Source organism: Fukomys damarensis, unplaced genomic scaffold, assembly GCF_012274545.1.
Source record: "Fukomys damarensis isolate Sample0158 unplaced genomic scaffold, DMR_v1.0_HiC HiC_scaffold_37, whole genome shotgun sequence".
Taxonomy (NCBI): domain Eukaryota; kingdom Metazoa; phylum Chordata; class Mammalia; order Rodentia; family Bathyergidae; genus Fukomys; species Fukomys damarensis.
The window spans coordinates 41,395,112-41,422,554 of NW_022900949.1; the positions used below are offsets into that span (position 1 = coordinate 41,395,112).

Here is a 27,443-nt window from a genome sequence, read left to right on the forward strand (position 1 = left end):
TGTTTTTTTTTTTTTTTTTTTTTTTTTTTTTTTTTGAGACAAGGTCTCACTGTGTAGCCCAGGCTTCTCTTGAACGCACAGAGATCCTCCTGCCTCAGCCTCCCAAGTGGTGGGATTATAGGTGTTCACCAGCATGCCTGGTTCCTACAGTGTCTTGCTGCTGCTCAGACCCCAAGAATGACTTCAGGGGGTCCAGAATTGGGGTCAGGAAGTACCCCAGTGCTTGCAGGGCTGGACCTCCATAGCCTTCAGCCTTGGCTCCAATAGCCCCAGGTACCTGGCCATTGAAGAGTTTGCCTCTTCCCTAGTCTAGGACTCTTAAGGAGAGAAAACATGTTTTTTCTCTCTAAGGGGTCAGTGTAGGAGAACCCGTGTTGAGGAGGTCCACAGTCCCTTTTCTGTCTTGACTTTTTCCTGTCCCTTCGCATCTTTCTGGGATATGACCACATAGCGATTTGTCTCTCTGAGAGGAAGCCTGAGGTTGATCAGTTCTGGGATTTGTAAGGAAAATCTGTTCTTGCATACACCTTGAATTTCTTTGGTTTCACTTTGTTACAGTCAGGGAGCCAAGTAATCTGGCCTAGACCAGGCTTACTCTATGGTTATTTAGTCAGCTACTGAAGTATAAGACAAGTTGTCCTTGCTGGCATCATCTAGATGGTGCCAGATGGAGGCACCAAACACCCACTTCCCAGACCCAAACAGAGCTTTTGAGGTATGAGGCAGGCAAAAATTATCATTTCTCAGCTGTCTTCATATATGTCCGTCCTCAGGGGAAAGTAAGACGCCTAAGACAGTGTCCACTAGCTGGGTCCCTGGGGCTCCCACCCCTACTGTTTAAGTGCCATTGGGCCTATCCTTACACCTCCTCCTAGGGAGGTACAAAACAGTTTGTACAAAGTGGCTCCATCATGCACTGCAGTCTTACCATTTCCCATCTTCTTGTGGAACAGAGTCCTTATCTTGAGAGCCCACTAGCACTGTCTCAACCCTTGAGAGCTCTCAACATGCAAGATCCATAGGCCAGGCAGCCTAAGACCCTTTGTAATGGGCAGGAGAGATTTCAAAAGAAGTAGGTGGCAAATGCCTCCACAGAAACGCTGCTTCCTGAAAGTATTGTGGCCCTAGATGTACCTTCTTCCTAATGGCTGTCCTGCTGCCTACTACTGCTGAGCCATCTGCTATCTCAGTGTTCCACTGCCTGCTTTTTCATTAGATGTCACATCTGGCAGACTTTGCCATGGCAAAGCCCTTTGCCGTGGCAAACTGCAGCAGAGATACACTAGAAGTCCCCAGCCCCACCCATTGAAACCGCCACACAGATTTGGGGCTCACATTTTAGCCAGGCTCACCTGAAAGTATGACTTATTAAACACAGAAGTGCACCAGTTGTGTGGTTATTTAAAAAATACAAATGAGTGTGCAAGGGCAGCTGGTGAGGGACTACCCTGAAGGCTACTGCCCTTCAGGAGCAAGAATGCAATGGTTTGCAAAGGTGGAAAAAGAATGCCAGCTCCCTGGAGGAGTGGTGGTGATAGGGGTTTTCAATAGGGTTAGTATCCTGTTGGTTTGGGTTTTGATTTTTTGTGGTCCTGGGTATTGAACCTAAGGTCCATGCTACAAGTGCTTAACACTGAGCAAAATCCTCAGTCTCCTGGTGGCTTCTTACAGATCTGGCCTACAAAGCGAACCTACTCTTAAGTCTGTATTATAGGCCAAGAGATTGGATGATATCTCGAGAATCTTGTAGACAAACAACAATGAAGGTAGAGGCCATGTCAAGTAAGGAAGGAATCTTGTTTAATTTTTTTCTAGAGTCAGTAAAGTCCAGTTATAGGCCCTGGGGCAAAGGTCAGCCCAGGTGGTAAGCATGCCATGATTTACTACTGGGCAGTAGCTGAGCCAATGGGAATGGAAGAGAGTCTACATCTGCTCAGCTGTCCCTGTTTACATAAAGGAATAACTGAGTCAATGCTCTGATGAGTCAGCGATCATTCCTGTCCAGTGGAGGGGCCAGTTTGCATTCATGGAAAGTAAAGTAGAGGAGATGGCCTAATGCTACACTGCCCATCTTTGAAAGATGAGAAACCATAGTGAGGTAGGTTGGCCAGATGTTACCCACTCACAAAGGTGAGCATTTGCGCCACAACAGCACCTGGCAGAGTGGTATCAGTGGAATCGGGCAGAAACGGGGCATTGAGTAAGCTGGTCAATCAGAAATGTGGTCCTAAAGTTAGAGGAGCCTGTGTTGGGGGCAGCCCAAGCTTTACTCAGCTGCTTGCCCCTTCGATAGTTCTGCCTTGTCTTGACTAAGCTCTGTAGAATTGTGTCCCAGGGCAAGACTGGAGGGGCGGACCCTGCCCCGGCCATCTTCACTTGAGAGTGTAGTAGTTTGTGGGCACAAAGGGCATTTTGCTGACAATGGCCATCTGCTGCTTTCGCCGCACCTCCACAAGCAACTGTGTCCCTGGCCAACTATACTTGTAGGGTACATAACCCATCGCCACGTTCTTTTTCAGGCAGGGTGATGGACAGCCACTGGTCACAGTACCTAGCCAAGAACAGTCCATGTATCAATACCATCCTACCAACCCAATTCCCCCACCCTTCTAGGGAAGGCACAAAGGTTCCCAGCACCCTTGGACTACCTACCAATCACGGTGCCTTCTGTGCATAGGATGGGGCTGTGTGCCCGCATCGGGGCTCCCTCACATATCAACCCCACACGCTTCCGCTCCACCTTGCCCTTCAGCTGGGGAACAATGACAGTGGCTCCTGGGAAGTCCATAGTAACTCGGCGGCGCTTCCCTGGGGCATGAGACACCAGACCTAAGTCCCAGCCCAAGAAGCCTGATCACAAGAGGCCCTAGCTATGAGGACCCCAAGTTACAGCCATCATGTATCAAGGCCTGTTGGAGACCAGAGGAGAATTGAAACCTAATTGACCTCCCCTGTGAGTACAAAGGAGAAAGGCTGCACTCAGGGGTGATTGTATATTGCAGGGTCTAGGGAAAACTAAAAACACCTGAGATTAACTTGTTTACCAGAGTATATATGAATGGTATTGGAAAGCAGATGAATATTGTGTTGCTCTGATTGCTTGTGCCTGAGTTTGGATGAATAAAGGTAAGATGAGTCAGATTGTGGGGGCAGGGGTCTTCTGCCTACTAAGAGGCAAGAGTCCCCTAGCCGCCTGAATGTTAAACTGACTCTGTGTCTTTTTGTCATTGATCCTGGTTCACTCCCAAGTCAGAACAAAGTAGCGAGTCTAGGTCCCGGAACAAGGAATAAGGCCAGCCAGGTGGTGGCCACAGTGGTGCCCGAACATAGGGCTCAGGACCCAGGCTCAGCTACAAAAATCCCTTCATTTGGGTTCCCTGGAGCTCTATTCTTTCCCTGTTCTGCAGTCATCCAACTACCTCCTACCCCTAAATGCCGTTCTAGGGCCCTCAATTTATAATAGCAAAAACACAGGGGCACCTTCAGGGAATGGAGGCTCAGAGAAGCTTAGTAACTTTCTCTAGCCTACACAAACTTAAGAGCAGTCATAGGTTGGCTGTCATTAAAGTTCACACCAACCTCCAGAATCCCATGATACTAATCTGGCTTACCCAATGTCCAACTGAGGCTTCCTTCCACAGGTGTGGTATGTTCATCAATGTCATTTCCATATAGACAGAGGCCTGCCTCCAGGCGCAAACTGTCCCGGGCTGCCAGCCCTGCAAGTTTCACCTCTGGGTTTTGCATCAGAGCCATTGCCACATGGACTGCCCCAGCTACTGGCACAGAAATCTACAAGGAAATCCAGAGAGCAGTGAACAGTTTCCCCCAGAGTCTTGTGCCCTGCTCTGCTCTACACCCACTTTTTTTTTTCCTGGTACCAGGGATTGAACTCAGGACCAGGTAATTGTGAGGCAGGCATAGTGCCACTGAGATAAATCCCCACCCCACTCTATACCTACTTCTTTTATTTGGGGGGCAGGTACTGGGGATCGAACTCAGGACCTTGTGCCTGTGAGGCAGGCAAGTGGCACCACTGAGCTAAATCCCTAGCCCTATACCTGCTTCTTGACATACCTCCACACCATCCTCTCCTGTGTAGCCACAGCGAGTTACTCGACAGCCAGATACACCAAACACCTCCATCACAGCACTGGTCATGAAGGGCAGTTTCCTCAGGTCCTCTGCCACACCAGCCTGTAGCACCTGAGCTGCAGTGGGGCCTGAGCCCAGGAAGCCAGTGACTGACTAAGCATCCTGGTCCCAGTACCCCCTCAAAACTGGACGGTAGCCTTTTCTCAGGGACCAGAACAGGTTCTGAGCAAGTTTTTCTCTGCAAGTGAAAGAAGGTGCCCATCCCCTCTAGGTCATGGACTCAATAGAACTTCGCAAGAGGGGGTGGGGAGCATAGGATACCTGATTTAGAATTATAACACACAAATATCACACCATCTATGCCTTTTTAGAATAGCCTCTTTGCTAAGCAGTAGATGAAGCCAGGAAGGCATAAGTTGGCTCCAACTTCTGCCCAGCTGTCTCACCTTGCAGGGCTAGGAGAGCATTATCCACTACCTCCAGGCTCACATCACTGCCCTTGCTCTGAAGCTCCCTGATCTTGTCCTGAAAGGAAAGACAGAAACATCACATCAGTGTCTGGTAGAGTACCACTTACTGACCACCTGCCATATGCTGGATACTACAGGGCTGGGCAATAAGACTGGCTCCCATCTTACATGGTCACACAGCTACTGAGTGGTATGTATAACCTAAGCCCAATACTCCTATCTCTCATACTCAAAGGATGATCGCTTAGCTGGGGATTTAGCTCAATGGCACCACGCCTGCCTCACAAGCACAAGGTCCCGAGTTAGATCCCCAGTACCAAAAAATATAAAATGATCACGTAGGGGCCAGGATCAACTTGACATCCCTACCACCAAAGGCTGGCATGTTCTAAGGAAGGTCTGCTCTTAAGTCTCATAGTAGTTCATTCACTCAGAGTCATCTCCTCGTCTGTGCCAAGTCTCTCCTGGACAACCTGCTGCTTTAAAATGCTTCTTTATAAATAGGAAGACAGTGCCTAAAACATAAATGGACTGTACCTGCATGAGGGTCAAGTCCTTGTCCCAGCAGCTAGCATTCGACACCACATACAGGTATCCCTCAGAAGTACTGGTCACAATCAGGTCGTCCAAGATGCCTCCAGCGTCATTGGTAAACAGCGACAGTGTCCCCTAACATTAAAGTGTAGCATCTTTGTCCCAGATCCAGAGAACAAGGCCAAGGGTGAGCCCAACATACCCCTGGACCCACTCAGCCAGCACCAACTCACAGATCCCCCATGCACAGGGCTCAGGCTGTACAAGTTTCAAGACTGGGAGGTCACATAAGTCACCCAGGGATCTTGTTAAAATGAAGGTTGATTCTATAGCTCTAAAGCAGTACCTCATAGTCCATTCTTTATAAGCTCCTGGGAGACAGGCTGCTAATTTATGGACTATACTTGGAGCAGCCAGGTGGAAGGCAGCATGAAAAGTCAGGGGACTGCTCATAGACCTTGGTTTCTGGTCCCCCAGTTTGATATGGTGAGGCTGGGATAGCCCCCTAATCCCAGCTGGCTAGGTGTCTGGAAATTACCCAAGAATTCTGTTTCCCAATATAATAAGGCCTGAGAAGCTGTGTGTGACCTATTTCTCTGCCCTCAAGCTTGTGGGAGTGACTTGTCCCCCTTGCTGGCTAATGACTGAAAACACCCACTGAGCAGAAATGAAAAGACGCCACCTGGTTTGGCTTTAGCTCCGCAATGTCTCCAACCACTAGACTCTCCATCAGTTTCACTCGGTCACAACCAAAGATCTTGGTCTGGAGAAGAGATGGAGCGCTTCAGGCTACTACTTCAGCCACTGAGCAAGCAGTTACCCTCCCTGCCATCCACAGTCCAGTTGAAAGCCCAGAGGCAACTGACCAATGTCGGTTCTATGGGTGACAGAAGTTCTACCTTTGGATTCCCCCACATCTCCCAGCCTAGGCTGTGAGTGGCTGAGGTTTAAGAACTTAGCAGTGTACAGACATAGCCTCTTTTCCAATTCATACCCACCCGGATGGATGACAGTATCAGTTCTGGAAAACACAAAGCATTAGGGTATGCGGTTTAGTAGCAGAAGGCAGGAGAGACTGGAGAGAAGATGGTCAAGAGACCCTCAAGTTAGCCTCCGATTTCCTTGGTGCTGTAATCTGTCCATAACACCCTGTAGATCTCCAACCCTTGCTGAGAAGGCTATCTTCAAAAATCCAGCAAGCAAAGTAGAGATGTGCAGTACTGTGGACAGAAGGCAGTCCCAACCAGCATCTAGTACTCCCTAGCTCACCTGCAGCATGTGAGACACATCAAAGAGTGAGCAGTGCTGACGTGTGTGCAAGTGCGAATCCACATGGCTGTCCCGGTATTGCACAGGCAGATTCCATCCTGCAAACGCCACCATTCTCCCGCCATGGGCTAGATGGAAGTCATAGAGTGGAGTCCTGCGGAGTACATCCTGCAGGCAGCTGTGTTTAGCACTACATACCAGGGCCCTAGTCCCTGGCTGTCTCCCTCCCGCACCCTCCAAGATCAGCACCAAATCCCATAGCACCCTTTATCCCACCTGTGCACAACTGAGTGAACGACTCAGGGCTGCGGGAAGTGCTAGCCGGCGAAAGCTCAGAGGAGAAGCCAGGCTCGCGGCTCGCTGCATTGTGCCTGCAGCAACTGCAGACGGCACACACAGGCCACCACTCTGCCAGGCACGCCGGGAGATGTAGTCCGAGCTCCTGGTGAGACAGGTCTCTCTAGTGCAAACAGGTTTAGATAAGGAGATGGGAAGCCCTAAGGGCAAGCTGGGACCTAGAGTAGAAAGTGCTGGGATTTCCCCCAAAGCCTCCGTCTCTTCCCTCAGGGTAATCAGGCGACTCACGTAGTCCAGAGTGGATTGGGCAGAACCGGAGCTGAGGAGCTGGGGGGTCAGACCTCCCCTTAATGAACTGCCCTGCCTCCAAAGGGCCAAAGTTCCACAAAGAGCTGGAAGGCTTGAATCGCACATTCGGGAATTCGGGCGGGTAAGAGGAAGAATGTGGTGGGGGGGGGGAGGTCACAGGAGGGGAGCCAGCCGTCCACTCTGCCAGGCACGCCGGGAGATGTAGTCCGAGCTCCTGGTGAGACAGGTCTCTCTAGTGCAAACAGGTTTAGATAAGGAGATGGGAAGCCCTAAGGGCAAGCTGGGACCTAGAGTAGAAAGTGCTGGGATTTCCCCCAAAGCCTCCGTCTCTTCCCTCAGGGTAATCAGGCGACTCACGTAGTCCAGAGTGGATTGGGCAGAACCGGAGCTGAGGAGCTGGGGGGTCAGACCTCCCCTTAATGAACTGCCCTGCCTCCAAAGGGCCAAAGTTCCACAAAGAGCTGGAAGGCTTGAATCGCACATTCGGGAATTCGGGCGGGTAAGAGGAAGAATGTGGTGGGGGTGGGGAGGTCACAGGAGGGTGGAGCCAGCCGATAGGCGGAACCGGCTGAAGCCTGGTCTCCTGTAGGGGTCTCCAGCTCTTACCACTGGGCAGGCAGCTGGCGCGGTCATACATTACACAAAGATTTATTTATTTATTTATTTATTTATCTATCTATCTATTTATTTAGACAAGGTTGATCTATGTAGCCCAGGCTGGCCTCCAACTCAAGATGATCCTTCTGCCTCAGCTGTACCACCAAGCCTGGCTTCCAGAAATATTTATTAATCTTGCTGGACACCAGGCTCTGTGTTGGGCACTGGGAACACAGCTGTGAATAATACATGATCTCTGACACCCAAGGGTTCTCTTCACACACACACACACACACACACACACACACACACACACTGAGGAGCATTGTTCCCTGAACACAGGACTTGTGGTCATCACCCTTTCAGCACAAGCAGAGTAGGGCTCAGTAAATAATCACACAGGTGAAGATACCAGCTTGCAAAGCTGATGGGTACGAACAGTATAGACACCAAAGGGTAGCTATATTGAGCCATACACATGTCAAATTTTCCAGGACCAAGACACATTGCAGTACTGCTCCATAATTTCCCAGGGGCACAGCCAGGAAGAACCAGAGGAAAGCAGGATTTTCTTACATGAAGAAACGGCAGCCTGCATCACTCAGCAGTTGGCCTGGAATACTGCTGGGGATCAGCCTCTCAAAAGGCACTAAAGAGATCCCTTCTTGGATCTACTCCCAAATTTGATTCCTTATCAGACTGAGCATGTCTTAAGAAACTGGGCAAAGCAGGGCATGGTGGTGCATGCCTGTAATCCCAGCACTCTGAAGGCTGAGGCAGGAGGATCGCGCTGTGAGTTCGAGACCAGCCTGGACTACATAGTGAGTTCCAGGTCAGTCTCAACTATATAGTGAGACTCTGTCTCAAAAGAAAGAAAGAAAGAAACTGGGCAAAGGATATGGATGTAGTTTGGGCTGTGTCGATTGGTAGAAAGGTTGCTGGTCTCATGCTCAAGCCCCAGGCCTGCCAGAAGCACTGCCCAGGCTCAATGGATCACACATCCCAGAGCCAGCTGAGGGACCTAGGAACTTGGCTACCAAAATCCCTAGCTTGGCCTCCCAAGCAGGTAGTAGCAGAAGAGTTTAGACAAGAAATTTCTTTTTGTGAAAAGAAGAATTGAGATGTATTACATACAGGTATAAATTCCCTATGATGAATGTGATCCATATATATGACAAATATGTACTAATAAACAATAAAGTTTGGGTTTTGTTTTGTTTTGTTTGTTTTTTTGTTTTTTTTTTTGTTTGTTTTTTTTGAGACAGGGTCTCACTATGTAGTTAAGACTGACCTGGAACTCACTATGTAGCCCAGGTTGGTCTGGAACTCACAGCGATGCTCCTGCTTCAGCCTCCCAAGTGCTGGGATTACAGGCGTGTGCCACGATGCCCGGCAAAACATAATAAAGTTTAAAAAATTATTTTTGTGGACATAGTACAAAGAAAGCAGGCCGCTTTGGGGCCCAGAAGAAGAACAGGGCAACTCTTTCTTCTTCAGTGCCAAGGCAGCAGTGTCCTTCCAGGGTTAGATGGAACTGTTTTATTCCAGCTCACTGCACTTCAGGGTTGGGAGCCACAGAAGACACGGGTGTGTATGTGGGCAAGATGGGCAGAGGTACTCAAGTAAAAAGAACTGGAATATTTTTAGGGTAGAAGGAATTCTGTTGCAGCCAGGTGACGAAAGAAAGCACCCTTGCCAGGAACTCATGCTGAAGCATCATAATAAGTCCCAAGAGTCTTCAATCTGTGGACGTGGCCCAGACAGAATGGACATGCAGACAACAGTCAGAATGCACAGGGAACACACTTCTGCCACTGATGGCCCAAACCAAGTCTGGTGGGCAAGGACAGGCCAAAATCTCAGCTCAAGTGTAGGAGAGCAAGTTCAGGTCATAACAGCCATCCACCTGTAACACAAAGGACTATGAGGTCTGACCTGCTTAGGGCAATGCAGGCCAAGCAGAGGGAAGAGATCACTCACATCAAAGCGGCCGATCCTCCTGGAGGTGTGACTGGCCCGGATCATCTCTGTCAGCGCCCACATCTGCTGCACTTCGGAGGAAACCCTGCTGGGGTCTGGGAGACCCTGCTCCAGAGGGAGGAGTCAATGGCCATGGGTCTCTCCCCAGTACTGCCCTTAGAACTCTAGAGAGACCAAGCTAGGCTATGGGTCCCCCCAGCTGAGACCACAATATTCCCAGATGACTTGCGAATGTTCAGGAAGCCACCTAGCCCCACACTAGAGATTTCAAATCCCACAAAACACCCACAATGGCACAGATGGACCAAGGCACTGGGGTCCAGCCCCACATTCTTACAGAAAGGGAACCAGCTAGGCCAGTGCAGGACATGAGAGCCATTCACACATGGGTTTTACCCAGGGTGGGAACTTACCTCAAGAAGGAGGGGAGGCTGCTCACAGGGCACAGGGTGAGAGAGCCACTTGGGAAAGGTCACAGAGGGGCTCTGCAAAGCAAAGACATACTGCCCTAAGCAGAGTGGGAGAAACAAAAAGAGCCTTGATCTCAGACATTGGCAAAATCCAGTTCAGGAAGCCAACAGAAGCCCCAGAGAAAAGCCAGACTACTGAGTTCTGCAGCTATGTAGAAGAAAGCCACAGGAACATAAGTTATAAAAGTGTCTCCTGAAAGTTCCAGCTCTGAATTTGGGGAGTGGCATCCAAAGGTCAGGCAGTATAAGGATAGAGCCTCACCTCTCATCATGAGCTTTCAGCATTCACACTTGGCTAACTTGCACAAAGGCCTCCTTATACACTCACTATTGTCCTCCATCACCTCCCCACTACTCCAGCTCTCCCAGCCATAGCTGGAAGCCTCTTGAGGAAAGGGCCAATATCTTTGGGCTAGTCACTTACCTTTGGTCCCTGCTGGTAGATTTGTAGCTCTTCCACTGTGAAAGACAGCCACAGTGGTGAAGGCTGACGCAGAATCAAACGCAGCTCCAGTACTCTAGTCATGTCACACAGCATCTGACACACATATACAAGGACACACCAAAGCCCCAGCTCACTGCCCAGGAACCTCCCAACCAGCAGTGAGCCAAACTGCTGCCTCCCCAGATCTTTAGGAAAGAAATAACTGTATTCTGTCCAAGGTACATGTCTGGGAGCCACAGCCCACTCCAGTCTTTACTCCCCCACCTCCTAGTGTATACTGGCCCAATCCCCAGGCCTCTCAGACGTCCTTATCTGGGCTGCTCTTTTTTTTGTTGTTGTTCCGGGGATGGAACTTGGGTCCTTGTGCTTGCAAGGCAGGTGGCAGAACCACTGAGCTAAATCTCCGGCCCATCTGGGCTGCTCTTGCCATGCTGAGGCTCAGCTGACCTGATGCTTGAATAGCGATACATACTCCTGGGCTCCATCTTCACTGTGTGGATCAGGCATCAGACAGTAGTCCCGCAGGCAGGTCACCCACTTAGCTGGTGTGTGTGCTGAGGTATGTTGACGGACACGGATGGTCAAAAAGGCTGTGTAGTAATTCTTAAATATGATCTCCTGCAACTAGAGCATATATAACCCACCATGACAAACCAGGTCCAGGGCTTCTTTTTTACTGCCTTACAGGATCAAAACCAGGGGCGCTCTATTACTGAGCTACATTCTCAGCCCACCTTCCTTTACAAAAAAAAAAAAAATACTGGTAGGCCAGGGATTTAGTTTAGTGGTGCCACCACTTGCCTTGCAAGCACAAGGACCAGAGTTCAATCCCCAGTACAAAAAAACAAAAAACAAAAAACAAAAACTAAAAAAAATACTGGTGATTGAACCCAACACTTTTACATTGAGCTATACTCCCAGCTCTTTTTATTTGTTTTTGTGTTTTTCTGGTACCAGGGATTGAACTCAGGACCTTGTGCTTGTGAGGCAGGTGATGCAACCACTGAGCTAAATCCCCAGCCCCGTTTTCTGTTTTTTGAGACAGGTTCTCCCTATGTAATTCAGTCTAGACTTGAACTCATTATGTAGCTCAGGCTAGCCTTGAATTTGCAGCAGTCCTCTTGCCTCAGCCTCGAGTCCTAGATCACAGGTGTGCACCACCATGCCAGACCCTCCCAGCTCTTTTTTTTTCCCCAAGTGTCTTTATTTTTCATTTTTTCCATTAAGTTTATTGGTACTTTTTAGGCATACAATATAGTCACATTCATCATTGGGAATCTTGTATCTTTACATGATATACTTGGTTCTTATTTTTTCTCCATACCCCTGACCTCCCTTCACCCCTTCCACCCTTCCCTATTTACAAACTCTTGTTTCCATGTTTTTCCTTTTCTCATATTTTTTCTTTTCCCTTCTTTCCTTTCCCTACCCACTTTTTCCTTCTTTCCACTTCCCCTACTCCTTTATGTTTTAATTTTTTGGGGTACTGGGATTGAACTCTAGTCCTTGCACTTGCGAGGCAGATGGCAGAACCACTGAGCTGTCTCCAGCCCCCTACTCCTTTAGATGTTTTCTTCCTATTTCACAATATCAATTAAACATCTTGAACCTTATTTACACTTTTAGTTTTTTCACATCAGAGAAACTATTGGATATTTATACATGTGTGTCCTATTTATTTCATTTAAGAGTATGGTCTTGTTGTGCATCCACTTAGCTATAAATGTCTCTAGTTTCTCGTTCTTTATGGCTGAGTAGTACTCCATTTTATAGAAAAACCACATCTTTATCCAGTCTTCAGGTGTTGGGCAATTGGGTTATTTCCAAGTTTTAGCTATTACAAACTGTGCTGCTATAAACATGAGTGTGCATATATCACAGTGGTATGGTTCTTTTAATTCTTTTGGGAAGATTCCCAGCAGAGAAATACTTGGGTCAAATGGGACCTGTAATTCTAATTCTTTGAGGTGTCTCCATATTGATTTCCACAGTGGTTGCACCAGTCCGCATTCCCACCAACAATGAAGAAGTTTCCTTTCTCCCCACAACCTCGCCAGCATTTGTTATTGGTTAATTTCATGAACCAGCTCCTATTTTTTATTTTGAGACAGGGTCCTGCTGAGTTGCCAAACTGCCCAGGATGGGTTTGAGCTCCTGATCCTACCTCAGTATCCCAAGTAACTGTGACTAAAGACATTAGCCATGCCCAGCTTCCTCTTCTTTTAGAATGCACGCTTCTGCTAAACAATTCAACAAACATCATTGGGGCCCAAACACAATTTCAGTTTCCCAGAGTTTCTCACAATCTAAAAGAGTAAGTCATGAAAATAACACATCTTGCCACATGTCCACATGCTATCAGAAATCATAGAACACTGGTGAAACCACTGTGGAAATCAATCTGGAGATACCTCAAAAAACTAGGATTAGAGGTCCCATTTGACACAGATATCCTTCTGCTTGGTATCTTTCCAAAAGAATTAAAAGAATCATACCACTGTGCTATATACACACTCATATTTATAGCGGCACAGTTTGTAATAGCTAAAACTTGGAAATAACCCAATTGCCCATCAACTGGAGACTGCATAAAGAAGATGTGGTTTTTTTATAAAATGGAGTAGTAGGGCCAGGGATTTAACTCAGTGGTTCTGCCATCTTCCTGGCAAGCACAAGAGCCTGAGTTAGATCCCTGGTACCCCCCCCCCAATGGAGCACTGCTCAGCCATAAAGAATGAGAAACTAGAGTCATTTATAACTAAATGGATGCATTTTGAGGCCATACTCTTAAGTGAAATAAATAGGACACACATGTGTAAATACCAAATAGTTTCTCTGGTATAAAAAACTAAAAGTGTTAATAAGGTTCTAATTGTATAATTGATAGTGTGAAATAGGCAGAAAAGGGATAAAGAAGTAGGGGAAGTGGGAAGGGTAGGGGAAAGGGAAGAAGGGAAAAGAAAAAGTATGAGAAAAGGAAAAAATGGAAACAAAGTCTTTGTAAATAGGGAAGGGTGGAGGGAGTGAAGAGAGGTGAGGGTATGGGAAAAAAAGAACCAAGATACGTCATGTAAAGGTACAAGATCCCAGTGATGAATGTAACTGTACTGTATACCTAAAAAGTACCAATAAACTTAAGGAAAAAAAGAAAGAAATCATAGCCCTGCTAAGTGTAGTGGTGCATGTCTGTAATCCCAGCACTTGGGAGGCTGAGGCAGGAGGACCACCTTCAATTTGAGGACAGCCTGGGCTACATAGTGAGTTCAAGGCCAGCCTCAATTACATAGTGAGATCCTAGGGCTGGGGGTTTTAGCTCAGTGTCATTGCACCTGCCTCACAAGAGCAAGGTCCTGAGTTCGATACCCCGTACCAAAAACAAAAAAAAACAACACATAGTGAGATTCTGTCTCGAAACAAAAAAGAAAAAAGTGTCACAGTCCTAAACCCAGAGGAGGGAGAAAATGTAGACATGGGCATGGGATCTAAACCAGGAAAAGTTTGCCCAGTGGTCCAAGAAAGTTTGCCTAGTGGAGATGTAAAAATAGCATGTACAGAAAAGTTTACAGAGAGAACCTGGTACACAAAAGCAAGCAATTCAGCCTTGTTACAGCAGTGGTTCTCATCAATGGCGATACATCAGAATTACCCCAGGAAGTTTTAAAAAATACAGGTGTCCAAATTACATCTCAAACCTACTGAGGATTTCCTGGATTAGTTCCTCTTTTGTTGTTGTTGTTTTGTTTAGACAGGGTATGGCTTTGTAGTTCAGACAGGGCTGGAACTAACTATGTAGTTCAGGCTGGCCTTGAACTTGCTTTGATTCTCCAGCCTCAGCCTCCCAAATACTGGGATTACAGGTATACACCACCACGCCCAGCATGGGTCTGTTCCTTTAATTAGGTTTTCCACTTGACTATATGGAACAGCTTGGGAGATAACTCCATACTGTAATGCTTGGGCCCAAGAGGGAAGGTGGGGCACAGACACAGAGTGGCTCTGAAGGCCAAGCCATTAGAAATAGGTTTTGCCGTTTGTGTTGAAATCATGAAGTGTCCAGTTAGTCTGTCAGCTGAAATAAAAGTGCAACTGGAGACAGAAAACTGGAATCACAGCCGGGCATAGTGGCACATGCCTGTAATCCCAGCACGGGGGTGTGTGTGTGTGTGTGTTTGCTGAGGCAGGAGGATGGCTGGGAGTTCAAGGCCAGCATGGACTATATAGTGAGTTCCAGGTCAGTCTCAACTACATAGTGAGACCCTGTCTCAAAAACAAACAAACAAACAAAATGAAAAGAAAAGAAAATTGGAGTCACTAGAAAGTTGTTAGCTGGCCTTGAATTCACTAGGTAGCCTAGTGAACTTGCAGGGATCCACCTGCCTCAGCTTTTGGAGTGCTGAGATTACAGATGTGCACCACCATGCTAGGCCAAGGAGGTTCTACTCTGATCTCTGGTAAGGACTGTAGGAATGAGGAGGAGGCCGGTTTAAGGTAAGTATTTTTTATTTTTATTATTTTTATTTTTTTGTTCCGGGGATTGAACTCGGGTCCTTGCGCTTGCAAGGCAGGCCACCGAACCTCTGAGCTAAGGTAAGTAATTTTTAATAATCTCCAGCTTTGGCCAAGAACAAACAGCGCTCAGACTCTTCAGTTCACATTTGTATTTCCAGCACCAATTAGCCTACTTATTGGCACCTTTGTGCCAGTACTGTTCTGAAACATGGGGACGCGATTTTGAAGAGAACAAGACAGGGTGGGCAATTCTAGTAAATACTGTGGGTACTACCTTAGAAGTAACTGAATGATTACCTAGTTCCCCGGAGACGCTGCAGAAGTTTAGGTAAAAGATTAAGCGCTTGGACAACGCCCAAGTTCCCCGTTGCCCCGCCCAGGAGCTCCATTCCGCCCACCCGGCTGGCTCACCTCAAAAGGCTCGACACTAGGGAAGGTGACATCGATGACCACCACGCCGGGCCGGCCTTGGAAAGTCCGCACGTCGCCCACCTGCAGGGCTACGGCGCCTTTCACGTGACAGGGCACCGACAAGCGGGACATGGTGCCAGATATCTCGAACAAACGCTATCGCCTCTTGGGAGTCTCCAACCACAATAACCCTTCCGGGCGTCCCCAACTGAGCTACAAGAACTACAACTCCCGGGAAGCTCCGCGCTTGACCAGGCCAGCCAGTCACCGATATTCAGGGCCAGGAGCCGGAAGAGCCTGCGGAAGTTCTGCTTCAGCCAATCACCGTTTGAGCCCTAGATCTCACCGCCGGTCGCGTGGGCAAATGTTGAACGGTTCTGAATCCGAACTGTACTACTTCCGTAGGACGCTGGTCGGTTAAGTCCTGTGAAAGTCATAAACACGGATAACCATAAGCTGGACGATGTAAACCGCAAAATATAGTCTATATAACAAGGCCCTCGAAAAGGATTGGGTCGTATCTCAGCGTAGAGCGCTTGTCTAGAATGTGAGGGGGATTAATCCCCAGCACCGGGGGAAAAAAATTTTGAACGTAGTTCATAAAAGAGGATGTTTAACATCGTTATCGGGAGACTAAAAATTAGAATCTCTACTAAACAAGGCAGAAATGGGAATTCCTGGAACCCTTATCCATTGTGATTTCCGACCCACTCTGAAAATTAGTTTGGCTTTCTTGCAAAATTCATGCCCTCAGGCAGAAGGTTTTGTTTGTTTTTGTTTTTGTGTTTTGGTTTTTTGAGACAGGGTCCTACTATGTAGTTGAGACTGCCCTAGAACTATGTAGCCCAGGCTGCTCTCGAACTCACAGCGATCCTCCCTCAGGCAGAAGTATTTAAACTCGTGAATTGAAGGCCAGCTGGCTCAAAAAATAAAATTTAGACTCACAATAAAATCCAGCCATTGAACTCCTAAATTTATACAATAGAAATAAAACTGTACATCCAAAGTGTTCATTCATAATAAACCAAAATTTGAAAATAATACACTAATAGAACAAACTCAAGCATCCATCTACAAAATAGAGAAACAAAATGTGTTCTATACATAATGTATTTATGTGATTAGTTGGGCATGCTCGCGCATGCTTGTGATCCCAGCACTCAGGAGGCTGAGGCAGGATCACTTGGAGTTTGAAGCCAGCCTGGGCTACATAGTGAGTTCAAGGTCAGCCTGGGCTACATAGTGAGACCCTGCCTCAAACACACACACACACACACACACACACACCCCACAGAAAATAAATAAATAGTGGAGTCACTTTTTTATTTGTTTGTTTATATATATATTTTTGAGACAGGTTCTTACTTTGTAATTCAGGCTGGCCTTGAACTCTATGTAGCCCAGGCTGGCCTCAAATGCTCAAAGTGATCCTCTTGCCTCAGCCTCCTGAGTGCTGAGATCACAGCTGTGTGCCACCACACCTGGCAAAAGTAGAATCACTCTTAAAGTTCAACATCACAAACTGAAACTAAACAGTTAATTTTATCTTTCAAGAAATTAGGATTACAGAGACAATAGCAAAAATTCTCAAACAAACCTGGGCGTGGTGTTATGCACGTGTAATGCCAGCACTTGCGAGGCTGAGGCAGGAGTATCACTATAAATTTGAGCCCAGCCTGGGCTACATAGTGAGTTCAAAGCCAGCCTGAACTACACAGCAACACTGTCTCAAAATGTAAGAGTCTGACTGAACTAGAGTGACTCCATGTTGACCAGCAAATGACTTAGAGACTGTTGCTCCCCGCTATCCCTTATAGGATAACTAATGATTAATTGTGAATTGTTAGGTAACTGCTTTGAAGTAGCTGGGAAACTAAATGAAAACTGTAGTGAACACAGAGACCCAACATCAATCACGCCACTCCTTGTTTGCCTGTAGCTGAATGTTCTGAACATTATAATCTAAATTGTAAATGGAATAATGGATAATCGATCTGCTGATCATTAGTACGTAACGGTCAAGTATATTGCTTGATGACCACTAGCTCAGATCCACTGATTCTTTGCCTTTGTCCCCTTCCTGTAAATTTTGAGTGTAAACCCCACCTTAGCCCTAAATAAAATGGCCTCTGTTTCTGAGCTAGCTGCCTCTCTGAGCTACTTGGCTTGGGGAGTGCCGTCTGGCCAGACTAATAAAGATCTATTTGCCAACTTGCCTGGTGTGTTCCTTCCTGGGTGACTCTCGCTGTCTGACAAGCTCCTGGAGCCTCACTGAGCTTCTGAGCCCAGCATCGTGGAAGCCTCTTGGCTGTTCATGCTCCAGGAGTAAAAGTGAGACTTAAATCTTACCAAAAAAAAAAAAAAAAAAATCCCAGAGTTGGTATGATAATGAAGTTCTATCTCCCTTAATTCTCACACACAAAAGGTAATTTAAAGTAACTTGATGTTAATGAATCAGTTATTTTTTCTATTGCTCTTTCTCTGTTCATGCCTTACAAGGAAAGTAACTGAAATAATCAATCTGCCTTCCAGTTTGTTGTTTTTTACTATCTTCAGCCCTTTTCTGTCATAAAACTGTTACCAGGGGAAGGGGACATATATGGAATTAAGATGTGTTGTGTATATACCAGCTTCCCATGATGAATGTAATCATTATATAGCTCAAACATGTACTAAGAAAAATTAAAACAATTTTTAAAAATTAAAAAATAACATTGTTTCTAAGCATCTGTGGTTCTTTGGCTCAATTCTGGGGGAATTCACAAATTGGCAAACTGCAGCTCCTTTAGCAGCTCTGGGCATTGCGTGAATGATTCTTCACAACTTCTAGTGTGAATGACTCTCCATACCTCTTAGTGTGAATAACTCTCTGCATCTCCTAGTGTTAACAACTCTCCACAGGTCCTAGTGTGAATGACTCTCTATAGTACCTAGTATGAACAACTCTCCAGAGCTCCTAGTGTGAAGACTCTCCACAGCTCCTGGTGTGAATGACTCCACAGCTTCTAGTGTGAAAGACTCCACAGCTCCTAGAATGAACAATTCTTCACAGCTCCTAGCTACTCCTATCAGTTTCTCAACAACTGAGGTCCTTAGCCCCTTTGTCAGCTTTCTGGAACTCTTTCAGTGACTTTTGCTGCCTCTCTGGGGCTCTCTGTGAGACACTGTAGGTCTCTGTCAGTAACTGCTGGTTGATGCTGGTCACCACTGCTGGTCTTTGCTGTTAGTTACCACCAATTTCTGTGGCTGCTGCCATTGCTGTCTGGAACTCCTCAGGGATGGCATCCTGAAGTGCCACCAACTCCCTTTAATGTAACCTGTTCTGCCCATACTACCTGAGAAAATAAATCTCAGCTGGATTTAGGGGACCCCTAAACAAGACTGCAGTACAGTGGGGTACAGTGGACAGAGCCCTCCTTCTACGGAGCAGCAGCAGCCTGCCATGCACAGTTCTGTACATTTTTCCAGACCTGCTTGTCAACTTTCACAGTAATGACAAGAAAGGCAGGGCAGGGCTCTTATGGGATGGGTCTGAGTTTTAAACCTTCTGTGGTCAAGGGAGATGTCTCCTGGAGACTGCTGAGCATTTAGGACAGCCACAACTGTCATGCTGACAGGTTGGGAAGATTTCCAGCTGCTTCATTGATAGCTACTGTGTCTCCACAGAAATGATAAAGCTAAAATCATGTATGTGGTATTGGGGGACTGGGGACTGAACCCAGCTACTCCACACTGAGCTACATCCCCAGCTCTATCAGTCAGTGCTAAATAGAGAAGATTCAATGCAAGATATACAAATACATAAGAATTTACAAGATTGTCTTCCAATGACCACCCACAGAGCCAGGTGTGCAAGAGTGCAAAAGGTCTGTCTATGCACTGGAGATCTAAAGAATCCAGTCACAGGCCTGGAGCTCGCTGTAGCATCTGCATCAGGAGGCTGAAGAGTCCTCAGTGAACGGCTGAAGGATCTGTACTGGAGGCTGAAGGGTCTGTGCTAGAAGTCAGGGTATGACATCCAAGGTAAAGGTGAAGACTGGAGCTCCTCCAGAGAAGCAGAAGTGAGCCTTCCTTCTTCATTTCCCTTTTATACCATTCAGATGACAATCCTCCCTCGGTGGGTTTCTACACCCAGAACTATGCTGAGCCAATTTAGCTGGATGTTTCTTACTCAAATTGATACAACCGGTTAACTGTAACACCAGACCTTTTATTATTATTATCATTTTGAGACAGGTTCTTCCTAAATCACTAAATTGCCCAGGCTGAGTTGGAACTTGCAGTCTTCCTGCCTTAGCATCACAGAGTGCTGAGATTATAGGAGCGCACCGCTACACCCAGCTCTGCCTCTGCTTTTTTTTTTTTTTTTTTTGGAGACAGGGTCTCACTATGTACTTGAGGCTGACCTGGAACTCACTATGTAGCCCAGGCTGATCTCGAATGCATAGTGATCTTCCTGCCTCAGCCTCCTGAGTGCTGGGATTACAGACATGCACCACCATGCCCAGACTCTGCCTCTGCTTTTCATTTTCTGATTTTTTTTTTTTTGTACCAGAGATAGAACTCAAGACTCTGGGCTTGCCAGGCAGGTGGCAGCCTCTGTCTCTGCTTTTGAAAAGTCTTTAGGAAGTGGGCAGTGTTGATTATGAACTCTTGAGGTTTAAGGATTTTGAGGATATCAACAACAGGACTCAGTTCCTTCCTGATTTTTACCCTGTTAGGTACTAGTGGTAAGTTAAAGGCCATCCTGTACTACATGGGGAAACCCTGTCTCAAAAAAATTTTTTTCCAGTTTCAATTTGCATGATAATGATGTTCCATCTCTCTTACTCTTTTTTTTTTTTTTTGGTACTAGGAATCAAACTCAGGGCCTCTTGCTTGCCAGGCAGGTGCATCTCCCTTACTCCTTACATGAAAAAGGTGATAATTTCTAAGAGTCTTATATTTTTAGACATCACGTTTAGGTCTTCCATCTGTTTTTATTTTTTTATTTTTTCTTTTAGTACCAGGGATCAAACTCGGGACCTTGCACTTGCAAGGCAGGTGGTGGCACCACTGAGCTAAATCCCCAGCCCTGTTCTGAGTTAATTTTTGTATGTGATGTGAGGTAAGAATCCAATTTCATGATTTTACATACACCTATCCTGTTGTCCCAGGACTGTTTGTGGTTGAACTGTTCTTTTCCCATTGGATAGTCTCAGCACCCCTTGTAGAAAATCTATTAATTATAAAAGGGTTTATTCTGTCTTCTCAAATATTTTATTTCATTGATGTTTATTGCATACTATTTTGGTTACTATTATTTTATAGTAAGCTTTGAAATCAAGAAGTATGAATCCTTTAATTTTGTCATTCCATATGAATTGCTTTGGCTGTTCTGGATATCTGCAATCTCATGTGAATTTTGTTTTGTTTTGTTTTACTTTTTGAAACAGGGCCTCACTTTGTAGTTCAGGCTGGCCGTGAACTTACTATGTAGCCCAGGCTTGCTTCAAACTCACGGTGATCCTCCTGCTTCAGACTCTAGAGTCTTGGGATTACAGGTGTGCACCTCCACGCCCGGCTCCCATGTGCATTTTGGAATCAATACTGCATGTCACTGTCTGTAATGGATTCAACTGGAATTCTGAGAGGCATTACACAGAACCTGCACACCCATATGGGAATTTATGCCGTATCTTTTTAATTTTATTCTTTTTTGAGTGTGTGGAACTGGGACTCAAATTCAGGACCTTGCACTTGTCAGGCAGGGGTGGTAACACTGAGCTAAATCGCTACCCCTTTTATTCATTTTTTATGGTATGAGAGATTGAACCCAGGGATTTTGCACTGAAATACATCCCCAATCCTTTTATTATTTTAATGTGTTTTTTGGTTTTGGTTTTTTGAGACAAGGTCTCACTATGTAGTTCTAGCTGACTTTGAACTCTCTGTAGACCAGAGTGCTAGTGAGATAGGAGACTGGGCATGGTTTAGACTTTCTGGGAAGAGAGGTGTGGGAACCCAGACCTATATGTAGACATTCTCAAGGGTTTCTTCAAGATGTAAATGGCATCATAACAAGGTAAGTCAGTGAGGCAGGACATTCAGATATGGAAATCAACAATGCCAATATCCTCAGAAGAGCAAGTACACAAGTGAGTTCACTGCTTAGCCATTTGTATTGATTCAGCACTTAAAGTTCCTTGAATATAACAACTGTTGAAGTGGCCAGGCTTACTTTGCTTAATGTCTTTTTTTACAGGATCATTCTCTCATGAAATTTATTTTCATTTACATGTTATTAAATTTGTCTTTTCATTCTACTTCCAGAGCATGTTCCTAAGCACTTCACACCTCTTGTTAACACATCCATGGTCTAGCTGGGCATGGTGGCACATGCCTGTAATCCCAGCACTCGGGAGGCTGAGGCAGGAGGATCACTGTGAGTTCGAGACCAGCCTGGGCTACAGAGTGAGTTCCAGGTCAGTCTCAACTACAAAGTGAGACCCTGTCTCAAAGAAAAAACAAACAAACAAACAAAAAAACAAAACAAAATAAACGCATGGTCTAGTGCCTCATAGGCACTCAAGAAATACTTACTGATTTGAATACGTATTGTGCCCTTTGTTCTTCTTGCCTTTTAAATTTTTTATTGTTATATGTTTGTGAAATATAGTGATTTCATTCAGCTTGGAAAAAAAAAGATGCAAATGGCAGAGCCAGGGATTTAGCTCAGTGCACAGCACCTGCCTGGCAAGTGCAAGGTCCTGAGTTCAATCCCTGGTTAAAAAAAAAAAAAAAAAAAGATGTAGATGGCATAAAAGGACACAGGGGCCAACAAGCCATGTAATTGTGGCTTTCCTTGTACTAGCCTGCTCTGTGTTCCCCAGGGTATACTTTTATCTTGCTTTTTCAAAGCTCTTTTACTCAGTCCAAGTTTGCTCTGTAGAGCCAGTTTCTCCCTCACTTTTCACTTTTACTTTTTCAAATAAACTTTGTCAGGCTTGGGATGTAGCTCAGCAGCACAGCGCCTGCCTGGCAAGAATGAAGCCCTGAGTTCAATTCTCAGTATAACAATAAAATAAAGGCCGGGCGTGGTGGTGCACACCTGTAATCCCTGCATTTGGGAGGCTGAGGCAGGAGGATTGCTGTGAGTTTGAGACCAGCCTGGGATACATAGTGAGTTCCAAGTCAGTCTCAACAACATAGAGAGACCCTGTCTCAAAAAATCAAAAAAAAAAAAAAATAGGTCTGGGGATTTGGCTCAGTGGTGCCGCTGCCTGCCTCACAAATGCAAGGCCCCAGTTTGATTCTGAGTACAAATAAATAAGTAAACAAACAAACTTTGTTGCCAGGTGTGGTGGCACATGCCTATAATCTCAGCATGTGAAGGCTGAGGTAGGAGGATTGCTCTGATTTTTTGAGGCCAGCCTGGATTACACAGTGAGTTCAAAGGGCTGGGGATTTGGCTCAGTGGTTCTACCACACCTGCCTCACAAGCTCAAGGCCCTGAGTTTGATCCTCAGTACCAAAAAAAGAGGAAAAAAAAAAAAAAAAAAGCTTAAACCAAAGCACAGTGAGTTCCACTCTAGCCTGAACTACATAGCAAGACCCTATCTCAAAAAAAAAGCAAAAAAACTTTTGTCACTAGTTTTGCTTGTTTCATTCAATTGTTTATTCAAGATGAGAAGACCTAGAATCCAACTCCTGCAGGAGATGTGAGCACCACAAAACCTGGTAATATTTATTTGGTGAGCAAATTTTAGAAGAAGCTACTCAGTAACATTATTTGGCATAGCCAGCCAAGGATGGAACAGGTAAAGCCAAATGAGTACTTTTAATTTTTCCCTAAAATGTCATGCAAGCTTAAGGCTTTTCTTTTCTATTTTCCTCAGTCTCTCCCCTAGGTTTGGAATACAGGGAACTCTCTTCATGGCACACAGAGAACTGTCTGTTGCTTTTATGATCTGGCGGTCCAGGGAAAGGGAATAAGAGTTTTTTGTTTTTCTTAGACTTTTTTTTTTGGGGGGGGTACCAGTAATCAAACTCAGGACCCTGTGCTTGCAAGGCAGGCAAGGAGCCACTGAGCTAAATACCTTGCTCTGCAATAGACTATTTTTCTTTATTTTTGCTTTTTTTTCTCTCTTGTGACATGTCTTGTTGTCCATGTGTTTGTTTGCTGCCCTTTTCTTTTGGAAATTATTCTTATCTCCACTTATCCCAGTTTTGTCAATGGCTTTTTTTCTCCCTTGGTTTTCATTTTGGTGTGATGATGGAATTAAGGATATGATGCTGGAATTAAGGGTGTGATGCTAGGATTAAGGGTGCCCGTCCTGGATGTGAGTGACACAAATAAATAGGTTTAGAGCCTGCATAGTGTGGCTAGATATGAGTTTGCATCAACTGCTACCATCTTTTTCTTTTTTAGTAACTGGCCTTATAAGCTAAACTTTTGATTTTGGAGAACAAGAAGGAGGAACCAGGGGACTATGGTGGCCCACCCCTGTAATCCTAGCACTTGGGTTGCTAAAGCAGGAGGATCACTGTGAGTTCAAGGCCAGTTAACTACATAGTGAGACCCTGTCTCAGAAAAAAAAAAAAAAGAAAAAGAAAGAAACCTCTTTTCTAGTTTAATTATTTTCTCCACACAGAAGAAAATAATTTGTTCACTTTATTTATTTATATATTTTGGAGACAGAGTCTCTGCTAGGTAGTTCAGGCTGGCCTTGAACTCACTATGTAGTCCAGGCTGGCCTCAAACTCACAGCAATACTCTTGCCTCAGCATCCTAAGTGCTGAGATTACAGGGATGTACCACCATGGCTGGCTGATTTGCCCATTTTGAAAGGAAACATTGGAGGTTTTTCCAGGATGGGCAACAGCAAGAAGGGTCTGGCTTTACTGACTCACATCCTCTCTGTTTTAAATCCCACCTGAGGGCTGGGTATTTAGCTTAGTAGCTCTGCCTCCTGGGACCTGAGTTCCATCCCCAGTACCAAAAAAAACCAAACCAAAACAAAACAAAATCCCACCTGAGTCTATAACTTTCTGTCTGGATTTCTTCTTTGTTTAAAAGCAGGTAATTAAAAATTTTATGCGTGGCCGGGTGTGGTGGCGCATGCCTGTAATTCCAGCACTCCGGAGGCTGAGCGAGGCTGAGGGAGGCTGAGGGAGGCTGAGGCAGGAGGATCGCTGTGAGTTTGAGACCAGCCTGGGCTACATAGTGAGTTCCAGGTCAGTCTCAACTACATAGTGAGACCCTGTCTCAAAAATAAATAAATACATACATGCATACATACATACAAACCTATGCCTGGCAGCCTGACAAGAATAAATGAGCAGATCTGGGCAGGGTGGCGCACACCTGTAATCCCAGCACTCAGGAGGCTGAGGTAGGAGGATTGCTGTGAGTTCAAGACCAGCCTGGGCTACATAGTGAATTCCAAGTCAGTCTCAACTACATAGTGAGACCCTGCCTCAAAAAAAAAAGCAAAACAAAACAGTTGCTTGAACTCACAGCAATCCTCCTGCCTCAGCCTCCTGAGTGCTGAGATTACAGGTGTGTGCCACCATGCCGAGGTTGCTGCCATCACTTGGACAGAGACATCTGTCTAGCTTGTTAGGGTTACACAGGGGTTGCTTTGTGGAACCCTCCTGTCTGCTTCTGCATGGGATACATATTTCCCCCCTGTTAAGTTTATTGGTACATTTAAAACAAACAGTACAGTTACATTTATCATTGGGATCTTGTACCTTTACATGACAAGTCTTGGTTCTGGTTTTTTCCCCATATCCCTGTCCTCCCTTCACCCTCTTCAACCTTCCCTATTTACAAAAACTTTGTTTCCATTATTTCTTCTGTGATTTTTTTTGTTTGTTTTTGGTACTGGGGATTGAACTTATTTCCTTTCCTCTACCCTTCCCATTCCCTTTTAGCTATTTTCTTCCTATTTCCCACTCTCAATTACACCATTTAAATCTTATTTACACTTCTAGTTTTTCACACCAGAGAATCTATTCGGTATTTATTCAAGTGTGTTCTATTTATTTCCCTTAAGAGTATAGCCTTAATGTGTGTCCACTTAGCTATAAATGTTTCCAGTTTCTCATTCTTTATGGCTGAATAGTATTCCATTTTATAGAAAAACCACATCTGCTTTATCCAGTCTCCAGTTGTTGGGCAATTGGGCTGTGTCCAAGTTTTAGCTGTTACGAACTGTGGCGCTATAAACATGGGTGCACATATATCACTGTGGTATGATTCTTTTAATTCTTTTGGAAAGATACCAAGCAGGGGGATAGCTGGGTCAAATGGAACCTCTAGTCCCAGCTCTTTGAGATATCTCCATTTTGATTTCCACAGTGATTGTCCCAGTCTGCACTCTCACCAACAATGGAGAAGGGTTCCTTTCTCCCCACCAACCCACCAACATTTGTTATTGGTTTACCGATAGCAGCCATTCTTTCTGGGGTGAGGTGGAATCTCGGGGTTGTTTTCATCTGCATCTCTCAAATAACCAGTGATATTGAACATTTTTTCATATATTTATTTGCTGGTTTTACAAAGATATTGCTTAAAGAGTACTGTTTTTATTTTTGTTTTTTTTATTTTTGTTTGTTTGTTTTGTGTGTGTGTGCGGGGGATTGAACTCAACCCCTTGAATTTATGAGGCAGTCAGGGGAACCACTGAGCCAAACCCCCAGCTGCATGGGATACATTTTACCAAGTCAAGACCTAGTTGTCTTATGCTTTTTAGTCCTCAAACTGAGCCAATTGGAAACTTTTAGACTTCAGCACCACACATATTTCACCAACTTCACCACTAGGCCATGTTCTTTTTGTTTTTTGTTTTTGTTTGTTTGTTTGTTTTTGGTTTTAGTTTTTTGAGACAGTTTCTCACTATGTAGTTGAGACTGACCTGGAACTCACTATGTAGCCCAGGCTGGTCTCAAACTCACAGCGATCCTCCTGCTTCGGCCTCCCGAGTGCTGAGATTACAGGCATGTGCCACCATGCCCGGTTTAGGCCATGTTCTTGATAAATGGGAGAGGCTTAATCCTGAAAAACAGGAACAGTTTATACACTATTGCAATATAGTTTGGGTTCAGTGTGAACTAGGAGGTAGCAAGAGATAGGTAAGGGATTGTACTTTAAACTACGGCTATGCTCCAGTTACGGTGTTTCTGCTTAAATCATGCAAGGTGGAATGAAAAGCCTTACTTTCAGGGTTTTGTGACTCTTTATTAAAGGAACTACCTAGGAATTGTGGTGTTTAGAGTGGCCCCTAAGGAGGAGAAAGATATTCTGGATGATTCCATTCTGAGATATCCCCCCACTTGTAACACTAGTGGGGGACTAAGTGTTGTCTGACATGCTAGCTGCTCTTACCATGGAGGTAAAGAAAAACATTAAGTCTTTCATAAATTGGGGATATAGCTCAGTGGTTCCACTGCCTACCTTGCAAGCACAAGGACCCGAGTACAATCCCTGGTACCAAAAAAACAAAACAAACAATCAATTAATGTACTAACATAGATCCATCTTCCAGAGAGGAAGAAGCTTTTGTGAGACATCATTTCATCTGTTGGTCAGCCCCATAGATTACAAAAAACTTTAACATAGATTACATTAACACAGATTTCAAAAACTTCAGATGGTTCCACAGATACCTATGGCTCAGTTAGATATGGTCTTCTCTTCAACAATCAGGACCCAGAGGAAGGACAAAAGAAAAAGACTAAGATTATAGCTGTCACAATTGGCAATGCTTTAAATTCACTCAAATCATCTAAGGGAAAACCCATGGATAACCGAGGTTCCTGTTTCAAGCGGAAGAAGACTAAAAACTCAACAAGCCTCTGCCTGGGTCCTGCTCCAAGTGTGAGGCAGCCAATGTGCCTGATTCCTGATGGCACTGGAGGGTTGACTGTCTTCCTCCCAGAGAGGGGTTAGGCAGGCCAGAACCCTCATTTCCTGCTCTGCTGACTGAAGAGGCTCAGGTAAACCTATAATGTCCCTGTCCATGGACATCAATAATTCTTCTGAGGAACCCTGAGTAGCCTTAGATGTCATGT

General features: G+C 45.4%; 2 protein-coding genes across 5 annotated transcripts; both read right to left on the minus strand.

Moving 5' to 3' along the window:
* Positions 1-1,782: 1,782 nt before the first annotated feature.
* On the minus strand, positions 1,783-7,680 carry Amt (aminomethyltransferase). Of its 4 annotated transcripts, none has more exons than XM_033759490.1 (10): positions 7,332-7,680; positions 6,645-6,810; positions 6,369-6,496; positions 5,782-5,862; positions 5,103-5,234; positions 4,542-4,620; positions 4,078-4,223; positions 3,612-3,792; positions 2,653-2,808; positions 1,783-2,551 (listed from the first exon to the last, which is right to left on the minus strand). In XM_033759490.1, exons 1-10 carry the CDS (start codon positions 7,455-7,457, stop codon positions 2,373-2,375), a joined length of 1,374 nt encoding a protein of 457 aa, XP_033615381.1. In that variant the 5' UTR covers positions 7,458-7,680; the 3' UTR covers positions 1,783-2,372. The 4 variants fall into 4 exon arrangements, with proteins under 4 accessions (XP_033615381.1, XP_033615380.1, XP_033615379.1 ...); XM_033759489.1 differs by lacking the exon at positions 7,332-7,680 and adding an exon at positions 6,954-7,121; XM_033759488.1 differs by lacking the exon at positions 7,332-7,680 and adding an exon at positions 6,954-7,121 and having other exon boundaries at positions 6,645-6,828.
* A 1,254-nt stretch (positions 7,681-8,934) lies between these two features.
* Positions 8,935-15,616, minus strand: Nicn1 (nicolin 1). Its single transcript, XM_010615563.2, has 6 exons — positions 15,387-15,616; positions 10,914-11,090; positions 10,446-10,559; positions 9,965-10,036; positions 9,552-9,656; positions 8,935-9,477 (listed from the first exon to the last, which is right to left on the minus strand). Exons 1-6 carry the CDS (start codon positions 15,516-15,518, stop codon positions 9,436-9,438), a joined length of 642 nt encoding a protein of 213 aa, XP_010613865.1. The 5' UTR covers positions 15,519-15,616; the 3' UTR covers positions 8,935-9,435.
* Between the last annotated feature and the right edge of the window lie 11,827 nt (positions 15,617-27,443).

What these genes read in the sequence shown, in the direction of transcription:
- Nicn1 (XM_010615563.2), bottom strand. Translation starts at nt 15,518, where the DNA reads ATGTCCCGCTTGTCGGTGCCCTGTCACGTGAAAGGCGCCGTAGCCCTG. An exon ending in TCTACCAGCAGGGACCAAAG is followed by an intron (nt 10,037 to 10,445) that starts GTAAGTGACTAG and finishes TTTGCTTTGCAG; the next exon opens with AGCCCCTCTGTGACCTTTCC. An exon ending in AGCCTCCCCTCCTTCTTGAG is followed by an intron (nt 9,657 to 9,964) that starts GTAAGTTCCCAC and finishes CCTCTGGAGCAG; the next exon opens with GGTCTCCCAGACCCCAGCAG.
- Amt (XM_019206241.2), bottom strand. Translation starts at nt 7,079, where the DNA reads ATGTGCGATTCAAGCCTTCCAGCTCTTTGTGGAACTTTGGCCCTTTGG. An exon ending in ATGTGTCTCACATGCTGCAG is followed by an intron (nt 5,863 to 6,368) that starts GTGAGCTAGGGA and finishes TCTCTTCTCCAG; the next exon opens with ACCAAGATCTTTGGTTGTGA. An exon ending in AAGCCTCAGTTGGACATTGG is followed by an intron (nt 2,809 to 3,611) that starts GTAAGCCAGATT and finishes CTCATGCCCCAG; the next exon opens with GGAAGCGCCGCCGAGTTACT.